Source organism: Vigna unguiculata, chromosome 11 (assembly GCF_037176805.1).
Source record: "Vigna unguiculata cultivar grain cowpea cultivar isolate G323 ecotype 2 chromosome 11, ASM3717680v1, whole genome shotgun sequence".
NCBI lineage: Eukaryota > Viridiplantae > Streptophyta > Magnoliopsida > Fabales > Fabaceae > Vigna > Vigna unguiculata.
In genome coordinates, this window is record NC_140802.1 from 4,732,976 (window position 1) to 4,744,171 (window position 11,196).

General features: G+C 30.6%; 1 protein-coding gene across 1 annotated transcript; it reads right to left on the bottom strand.

Annotated features, from left to right (window-relative positions):
• Nucleotides 1-265: 265 nt before the first annotated feature.
• Nucleotides 266-885, bottom strand: LOC146880901 (uncharacterized). The gene is made up of 2 exons (XM_085668915.1): nucleotides 829-885; nucleotides 266-706 (listed from the first exon to the last, which is right to left on the bottom strand). Exons 1-2 carry the CDS (start codon nucleotides 883-885, stop codon nucleotides 266-268), a joined length of 498 nt encoding a protein of 165 aa, XP_085525041.1.
• Between the last annotated feature and the right edge of the window lie 10,311 nt (nucleotides 886-11,196).

Below are 11,196 nucleotides of genomic sequence, written 5' to 3' on the forward strand. Positions count from 1 at the left end.
CAGTTTCTCCACATCCATAGCATTTAAGGTTTGAGGAACTTCCTTGATTCTCCTTTTTATTACTCTTGAATTGATTTCTTCCTTTGGACTTCATGAACTTTGTGAACTTCTTTATCGTGAGACTAAGATTCTCATCATCATCATTAGAATCTTCTTCCTCTTTTTGCTTCTTGCCTTTGACAACCTCAGTTTTGAATGAAATATTCTTCTTTCTTCCTTGATCTTCTTCATCATTTAATCTTCCCAATTCAAGCTCGTGCTCTCTCTATTTTCCAAAGAGAGTCGCCATGGTCATTATTGCAAGATTTTGTGACTTCGTGATGGCCGTCACCTTGGGCTGCCAAGTCCTATTCAAGGATTTAAGAATTTTTATGTTAAGTTCATCAATATCAAAGGTTTTACCTAGCCCACTGAGATGGTTGACGATGTGTGTGAACTGCTTCTGCACATCATAGATGGTTTCTCCCTGCTGCATACGACACATTTCATATTCTTGAACCAAAGAGTTCTTTCTAGCCCGTTTGACATCATCAGTTCCTTCATGAGTTGCTCGAAGGATTTCCCACATCTCGCGTGCACTGGTGCAAACAAAAATTTTGTAGAACTCATCAAGAGTTAGAGCAGATGATATGATGTTTCTAACTTTAACATCATATTGAACTCGCCTATTTTCATCAGTAGCCCATTGAGCAAAAGGCTTTGGTTCCTGCACTTCATTAACAACGTTAACAGGAACAAATGGTCCATTCAAAACAGCATCCCAAATACCCCTATCAACTGATTCTAAAAATATTTGCATTCTGACTTTCCAGAAAGAGTAGTTTTCACCAGTGGAGGTCTATTGATAGATGCACCTTCAGCAAAAGTTTGGTTTGACCCTACCATTTTCGAAAAATTTAAATAACTATCAAAGCAAGCTCTGATACCAAATGTTGGTATCGCGCAGCGGAATGACTAAACAAGGGTAAAAAACCAAGAGGAGGGGGGTGAATTGGATTTTTATAAGTCTTGACAGGTTTTAAAAATTTTCCTCAAAATTTAATTGATTAACTTAAAATAATAGTTACTTTAAAACCAAGTGCAGATAAATAAAGAGGTTAAGGGAGGAATATGCACACTGATATTTATACTGGTTCAGATCAAAAGACCCTACGTCTAGTTGTTAATCTCTTAAACAAAAAGATTAACTCAATCACTATAATAATCAGATTACAATAGATTATAAAAGAGTAAGGATTAGAAAACACCTCTCTTGAACAACCACTAGAGATGAACAAAAGCTCCCTCTGAATCACACAGAGGATGACCAGCTTTCCTAGCAACAACACAACACTCAATCTTCTAAGAACTTTACTTAGAAAAAGTTATAACTCACTCACACTAGGCTTTTCAAAGTTATTTTTAAGAATCTCACAGAGTAACACTTTGCAGTCACAGTACAAGAACTCTGAATCTTAAAAAGGTAGTTTGAAGTTTGGAAGCTGAGTTCTATTTAAAGAGATTTTCGCAGGTTGAGTTAGAAATGAAGAGTTTAGCTGAAACTGCCAAGGATAATCGATTACCATTTAAGATAATCGATTATTCTAGTGATTTTCGAAAATAAAGTTTTGCAGTGTTAATCGATTACCCAAAATGGTAATCGATTATCTCATGTACAAATTTGAACAAATATTTTTATAACTGCCAATGGTAATCGATTACCAAAAATGGTAATCGATTATTTCAAGTCATTTTTCAAGAGCCAAGTTATAATTGTCAGTGATAATCGATTATCATTCGTGGTAATCGATTATCTTAAGTGGGTTTTGAAAAATAGAATTTTTTGAGTTGGTAATCGATTATTATAAGTTGGTAATCGATTACCATACTGATTTTTGCGAAAAAATGAGTTTCTCTCAAAGGAGTTGCGAGCTAGCTGTTGTTCTAACAATTTTGCACCTAACTAGAAAAAGCACATAACTAGAAAAAGCACCTAACTAGAAAAAAGTTTAAGTTTATTACAATAAGAATCTTTAAACATAAATTATATTGTCTTCAATATCTTCAAGTGTTTTCTTAAGCATCTTTATCATCATCAAAATATTTTAATCAATCTTTGTCAACAAATAATGATAATAATAATAATAAATAATGATAATAATAATAATAATAATAATAATAATTTTAAATATAAGGGTAAAATAGTAGTCTTACCGTTTAATCTATTAAAACATTATTTTTTATCTATTACACCAAGCAAATATCTCACAAATTTTCACGAACTTTACTCTCAAATATATTCACTCTCACATTCAAATTCGTTAAAAGAAACACAAAAGCTTTACTTTCAAATCCACTTAACTTTATCAAATCTCTCTTCCTCAAATCCATTTTTACAAAAGAACACACCCTAAACCAGAATGAGATGAGAATGAAATATGAATTGACATGGGTATGGGAATAGAAACGGGTCGTTCTTATACCCAATTTAAAAAATTGAGTATTCATTATATCCATATTCGTACACAATCATTATAGAAAAGTGAAATGAAAAAAATATATAAAAAGAAAAACATTTTCAACATTTATTACATACAAATTTTAATTATTATTACTTATTATTATTATACATTAGTTATAATAAATATGGTATTTACATAAGTATTAATAAAAAACTATTAATTTATTAATTGTAACGTGGATTCAATGTATTATATATATATATATATATATATATATATATATATATATATATATATATATATATATATATATATTATCCATAGGTTGAGACAATGAAGTGATTAGAGAGAGAGAAAGTGAAGGGAAGAAAATGAAGATGAATAGCATGAGTTTGGTGGTGATGTTCGTGTTGGTTATCGCTTTTATTGGGATGGAAAAAGAAGGTCCATTAAGAATGGCAGAAGGAAGACATCTATGTATTGAAATTCTATATCGTGATCCTGATTGTGACAATTTTAAGTGTCACCGCCAGTGCGACCAAAAACATCCACCAGCAACGGAAGGGGGAGGAAAATGCGATCAAGGAGAAATATGCATTTGTACCTATTATTGTTCTTCTTCTCCGTAATCTTCTTGTATGTAACAATGTAATATTCATACCAAATAAAATCGCTCTTTCACGATCTCTATTGTCTATTCATTCTTCTCCTATCTTATTTTATGTATATTTTATTACGCTTTTTTTTCTCATTCTTTCTCTCTCTCTCTCTCTCATTTAGTTTTTATTTTTATTTTATTTTATGTGGTACATTTCATGTCATTATTCACGCATCATCTCATCTCTCTACTTGATGTCATGGAAATAAAATTAGGTTAAATATTTATTTTAGTCTCTGAACTTTGACGCGAAATTTGAATTCATCTAATTTTTCCACCCATTTACGATAACTTTTTATATGATTCTTTTAGTCTAATTACTTCTTCTTTTTTACATAATTTGATACATTGTTGCTTAACGTGACCTAGAACGTTACCATCTGAATTGTTTAACATTTGAGAAACATGTTTAAGGTTAAAAACATTTATCATAATTGAACTAAAGGATATATATATATATATATATATATATATATATATATATATATATATATATATATATATATATATATATATATATATATATCCATTATCTTTTAATGTTTAAATATAAAATGTATCAAATTTCGAAAAAAATAAATTTTAATTTGTTATCAAAATTTAAAGTTCAGGTACTACAAAAATCCAAATAAAATTGTTCAACATAGGTTTCCAATTTATTTATTTATTAAAAAAAATGTTAAGAATAACTTCTAAAAAGTGTTGAACTTTGATGTGATTTTAAAATTTTAAATTTCTCTTATATATTAATGATTTCATAAATGACTTTTGCAATAAATATATATATATATATATATATATATATATATATATATATATATATATATATATTTAAATTATTTTTTACAACATGATAAAAAAGATAAAATAAAATATTATATTGTTGTCTATACCAAGATAAACCATATATGTGCAGATCCGATAATTAAGAATGAAATCTCCATTTAAATTAATGTTTATTATATGATAATATTTAATATGTTTAAAACTTTCTTCTTTTATATATCTATCTCTCTACATATGTAGATGTATATAAATAAATCGTTATAATATAAAAAAGCCCGGTAAGAGCACATGTTAAATGATATAATGGATGTAAAAATAATAATATTTTTTAATTATATAAAGGAAATGTTTAAACTGTTAATTAATAATTTTTTATGTAGTTGTGCTTGTTTAGGAACAATAAAAATTAAAGAAATTGATGAATTAAAAACGTATTGAATATCTCATTTTATTAGTTTACTTATTTCTAATGCTCTTCATTTAGTAAATTTAAAATAAAAGGGAAATAAGATAAAAAAAAGCTAACCTTATCTAACTTCTGCGAAAACAATAATAAATTCACTTTTTTTTTGAAAATTACTTTGAAAATATTCTATTAATCATTTTTCATATTTTCAATTGTTTTAATTTTTGCGAACTAAATTGGGTTTCAAGTTTAACTCTCGTAGGAGTTAGTTTCTGGTTTTTTGCTTATGTAATTACATTAATGAAAAGAATCATAGAAAGGATGGTTGTATCGTAACCGTTAGTAGTACATTACCAGTGTTAATTTTGTATTATGTGTCAGCATGTAGTTTTTTGAATTTTTTATAATATTTTTTGTTATTTTTTTTATAATTTAAAAAAAATTGCCACATGTCAATTTGACATTGTGCCACGTGACAAAGATATGATGTGGTAGTGGCAGTGCCACATGTCATTATTGAATTAATGTAGTCCCTATATTTGTAATTTTGTCTAAATTTGGTCTTAATTTTTTAAAACTTAATTAATTTCATCCCTATAACAAATTTAATTTTTATAAATATTTTACAATGGTATTTTTATTATAGTTGATATTTTTAACAAAATTTAATTTAATTAAATGTATATTTTGCACTAATATTTATTTAAATTTTGTTTTAAATATTTATATATCTATAATTTATAGATTTTGTTCTGGATAACACGTGATAAAAAATAAAAATCAAAAATAAAACTTAATTAAAGTTCAATTGAGAAAAAATAAATAAAAATGAAAATGAAAAGATAAAAAATAAAAAAAATATGTTTTATTTTGAAAAAGAATAAATATATATGTTTACTTCATTTATTTTATTTTATTTTATTTTATTTTATCTTTTATTTTTCTTTTTTTATTTTATTACTATTATTATTATGTTATTTTTATTTCTTTCATTATAACCTCATTTTATTTTTCATTTTAGCTAAAAATAAATAAAAAATAATAATAATAATAATGTTAATTTCCAAATTAATTTTAAAAAAAGGAATAAATAGAAAAAAAAAACAAAAAGTCAAATTAAAGACCGTATAACCGCATACTTATTTCTATCTGTATAATTAATTTGGAAATGTTCATAAGTGTATCAGAAGTGTATCAACTATGCTACCGTTCTTTTTGCATGTCAAATGGGAATTACTTGTGATGATCGGCTTACCATGCTTATGGTGGCCGAAGGAGCAGCAAGTGTAACATTCCATCAGATATTACGGATTTTAAATAAAAAGTAAAGAAATATTACGTCAGCTTTATTTATTAAAGCATCATTTCCCAAAAACGTAGGAAATTTAAAACTTTATTAAATCTATGAATAGTCCAAAATTCCATAATTTATAAAACTCAAAATAATATAAAACATCCATAGTGTTTACAATTTATTTCAAAGTCATAAATCATAAAAACTCTCAAGCTATCCTCGCTTTGTGGCTAAGCCTCACCGGATCTACATGCAACATCATCTGCTCCCGTGTACCGCGTACATGATCATCCCCAAACACAAGCAGATAGGATAAGCTAACAGAATAAATCATACATAACACACACACACACACACACACATATATATATATATATATATATATATATATATATCACTCAATCACAATAAAGGACTTTCATATTTTGATTTCACACCACATGGCCACAACCATGTGAACTATGTTCTACGTCTTCTAGTGACTACCTCAAGATGTCTTGCTGCCATACCTATCGGCCACAACCGATAGAGCACGTGTAGAAAACCATGCTACGGATCACACACCGTAACGCCAGGTGGAGTTTCCAATACGAACATAGTTCGTAACGTCCCAAGACTACCAAACTCGTCAACCAATTACTAAGGAGAGCAATCTATCTGGACCCATCCGTACTGGCCACAACCAGCACACTCTCACCTGTAAAACTCGCCAACCCGAGCTCAACTCAAGAGTTCCTCGTGTTCATCCGCCATTCCGAACTCAAGGGATGTCATTCCGACCTCAACTCAAGGAATGCCACGTGCCTAACCCATATCTCGAGCTCAACTCAAGGGATACGTTACAAGCCACAACTCAAAGAACACCAGCAAGCTGACCTTTGAGGTGTCATAGAATCCTTGTAGAACACGCACATAAAGCCAACAACCCAATGTTGCTATAGCAAGAATCACTTGGTGCAGGTCACTTAGCGCTAGGCGCTTCCACTTCCAGACCGCCTAGCGGGGGACGCGTACCGCCAGGCGCAAACGTGCCTCTGATGCCCATGCCTGCAGTTATCGCCTAGCGGGACACTTCTCACCGCCAGGCGCCACACACTTTCCAGAGCCTCTACCAGATCTTTTCCGCTTGACGGGATAACATTTTCCGCCAGGCGCCATGCGTTCCAAGCTTCTTTGGTTTTCCTTTATCACCTGGCAGCACACCCCAAGCCGCCAGGCAGCATACTCCAAGTCGCTAGGCGCCACACCAGTAGCGTCACTACTACTGGTTTTTTGGCACTTTGAAGTAAGTTCCAAAGAACCCCAAACACTATACATACAATCCATAACATGAAATATGCTTATCCAGTCATAATCACATGATTGGATCATAGTCTAACACAATGTTGAACAACCAAACAATATACAAAAGCAGGAAGAATACATAACTATTACCCCAAAATATCACACTTGCATTAAAACAATAATAATGATAATAATAAAACTAACAACAACAACAACAACAACAACAATAATAATAATAATAATAAAAATAAAAATAAAAATAAAAATAAAACAATAATAATAATAATGAAAACAATAATAAAATAAAATAAAATGAAATAATAATAAAACAATAATACTAACAAGTTAAAACAATAATAGCAAAGTAATAATAATAATAATAATAACAAAATAAAGCAATAATAAAACAATGATAATGATAATAAAATCATAAATAAAATAAAAAAATGATAATAATAAAATAATAGTAAAATAAAATAAAAATAATAATGATAGGAATAATAATAATAATAATAAATAATAATAATAATAATAAAATATTAATCATAATTGTCAAATAATAATAATAATAATAGTAATAATAATAAAAATAGTAATAGTAATAACCAACAATAATATATAAATAATAATAATAATAATAATAATAATAAATCATTATAATAATAATAATAATATTTAAAATAATAATAAAATAAATAATAATAATAATAATAAAATAAAATATTAATAATAATAAAATATAAATAATATAGTAAATAAATAATAATAATAATAGTAAAAAAAATTATTATAATAATAATAATAACTAGTAATAATAATATGTAAATAATAATAATAATAAAGATAATAATAATAGTAAAAATAATAATATTAATAGTAAAAAAATAATATTAATAAAATATTAATAATAATAGTAAATAAAATAATAATAATAATAATAAAAATAATAATAGTAACTAATAATAATATATAAATAAATAATAATAATAAAAATAATAAAAATAAAAATTATAATTATAATTATAATAATGGTGCCGCATTTAGGAGAAAAAATCCTAAACATCTCGGCAAGTCATAAAAAAAAATCATAATAATCATAATAGTGATGGAGTCCATAGAGTACTCAATATAATTGAAACCACAAACATACCTATACCCTGTCTAAAATCACATACAACAAACATCAAGAGGTTAAAGGATAAAAGAACTTTGGTTCAAGAGAAGACTTTCATGCATCAATAAATAATGCAATTGCATACAATATCATTAAAAAAGGAAATGAGAGCTCCCCTAACTTGGTTTTCTTAGCTTATTTGAAATTGTTGAGTTCTCCCTTGATTATCAACGATCTTCCTTTGACTTTCTCAATGTAGCTCCTTTCCTCACTCAAACCTCACAAAACTCTCAATTTTCATATTTTGTTTTCTAAGCACAATGACAACCTTGCAAAACCCTTCTTCTGACAAAAAATGGCCTTTTAATGGTGCCTTAATGCTAGGTAATGACTAAAAACGAGAAATTGGTTTTAATAGCTGATAATTGTCATTCAATGGTTCATTATGGACAGTTTTTTTCAGCCTCCCTTGGCTACCCATTCCGCTAGGGTTTTCTCAACCCTTTCACATTCATGCCAAAAGTAAAATTGACAAAAAGAAAGCCTAATATGATCCTACAAGGTTTGAACCCATGACCACTTAGTCATCATTCAAGTGCATAACCAATTCAACCAATGCATGTTTTGTGATGATTAATATAATTCTATGATTATATTATCACTTAACATGCTCTAGCATATTATAAAAAATATATATTAATTAAATAACACACAAATGGCATACCTAGGACTTAAACCAAAGTCCTTTCACACAATCAAGTACTCTCAACCACTTGAACTAATACTTTTTCACATCACATCAATCAATATTTAATGTCATAAAAACTTCCACTACCTGCATTTATTTATTAATTAATTATTTAATTAATTTTCACGGGTCTTACAGCAAGCATCATCTGCTTTCAGTCTTATCCCAATACTCGAGGTTGGAGGGAAGAAATTCAAAAAATCAGAACAGAACAAAAGAGACAGAGGACAATAGAACGAGGGGAAGAACACAAAGGAAGGAGCGACGGGGAGGGAACACGAAAGGTGGCAAGCCAAAGCAGTAGGAAAAGAACTATAAGAGGTAAGCACCCCCAATCTTGAATAAATGAATGTTTGAGTGCGCATGATGAGTTCGTGTGTTGGGCTTGATATGTTGGTGTGTTTCATCCTCAATACTTGAGTACAATTTGTGAATATGCATGATGTAAGTATGTTGGGTTTCATCTCTTTGGATCATGAGTCAAATATATTGTGCTCACTGTTGTTTGAGTTTGGAAAATGAAATATGCATCACCGTGCGCACATCACCGTTCTCGTACAATCATCACGGCCATCATAATCTTCTTCATCTTTCCTTCCTAGCCAACCTGCCCAAAACAAAAAAATAAAAATGCACAAGGAATGTGACATACACCAAACCCCTCCACAATCACAAATCATAACCTTCACACTCATCAAACTTTGATCCCCATTCGTAAAACCACTCATCCACACCATTCTCCATAACCAACGAAATACCCAAAGCTGCGAACATTCCCATAACCTATTTTCACCATTGTCTCATCCTCATTCTCCTTAACATCAAGACTCCATTTCAATTTGCATATAGAGAGCTTGAGAAACACACTTTATCATTATCCTCTCTGCTTCACCATCGTTCACAATCCACCAATACTTCAACCGTTGAACCAGTAGCACATACCCGCACACAGAACGAACTTCATTCTCAATTTCACCAACCTGCAACTCACACCCAAACAAGTCTAAATCCATCTCTACTTTGGTCTTCAAACCCAAGTCCGCACCTTTATTCACGTACAATATAATAGTTTCATTGGCATACTCACATGGATTTCCAGTACCAGAATCACTAACCTTGTGTTTGGATGAAGCATTTCAACAATGTTGAGAAATTGAAATGCATTGTATTTGAATTGTTTGTAATTAAATTCCCTTCATTTTCTAAATAACTTATTTGGATAAAGAAATTAAAATACCTTACATTTCAATTTTTTGTTTGGATAAAATAATTGAATTTCTTGTGAGATAAAATTTCATTTTAACAATATTTCTTTTAGACTTAATTATGTTCTGAGTTCATGATAAGTTTGAAAATAGGCTCGACGACCCAAATGGGTCGAGCCAACCCAACTACTCAGTTGGGCTGGGAAACCCGACTGGGATAGGTTGAGTCGGCTTGACGATCTAGACAAGCCTGACAGCCCATACAGGCCGGTCATGCCCATCAAGTTCGTTGACCCAACCCGACCCAACCGTCTAGGTCGTTGGTCCGGCATGGCCCCATTAGGTCGTCGGGCTCGTGCGACCCAAATGGGTTGTCAGGCTCGTTTGTTTCAATGGGCACACCCGGCAAGTTTGTGTCGATGGGTTGGCCCGACCTGATAAGGTCATTGGGCTGGTCGATATCGCCCGGGTCATCGAACCGATCGAGCTCGTCCAGGTCGTCGGGCCAGTCATGCCTAACTAGTTCATCGGGTCAGTCAGGCTTATCGGGTCAACGTGTCGGTCGAGTCGTTGGGCCTGCCCGACACGTTTTGGTCATCAGACCCGCCCGACACCTTTAGGTTGTTTGGCTTGTAACATCCTAGTCGGATATTACTAATTTAAGTAATAAAATTAAGAAATATGATGAAAACCTCATTTATTATACTCGCTTCCCAAAAACGTGGGAAATTTTAAAACATTTATTAATAAAAAATTATCCAAAAATCTATAATTTATGAAACTCCAATATAGTATCCAAATTCACAAATCAGTAAAACAATGTTTACAAAGTTCATAAAAATAATAATGATAAAACCCAGTAAAAGTTTTTCCCAGCTAACCCTCTCTCCGATGTTATGCCTCACCAACACCACCTGCAACATCATTTGCTCTCGTGTAACGCAGTACACGATCATAGCCAAACATAAGCAGATATGGTGAGCTCATAAATAGTTAACATAAAAGTTAATAAAAATAAGATACACCCATCTATTTTATTCTAGTTAATTCTTGGCCAAGACCTTAATTCCTAAGGCTTTTCAACCTTCACAACACACAAATAGTTAGCCTCGAATTCATGGTTTATGATGCTCACACAAACCTATCCGCTCATGGTCCTGCCTCTATGAACCTCTCCGCTCGTAGTCCTGCTCTACGGACTTACCCGTCCGTAGTCCAACACACGTGATCCATCAGCTACGTACCTCCCCGCACACAGCA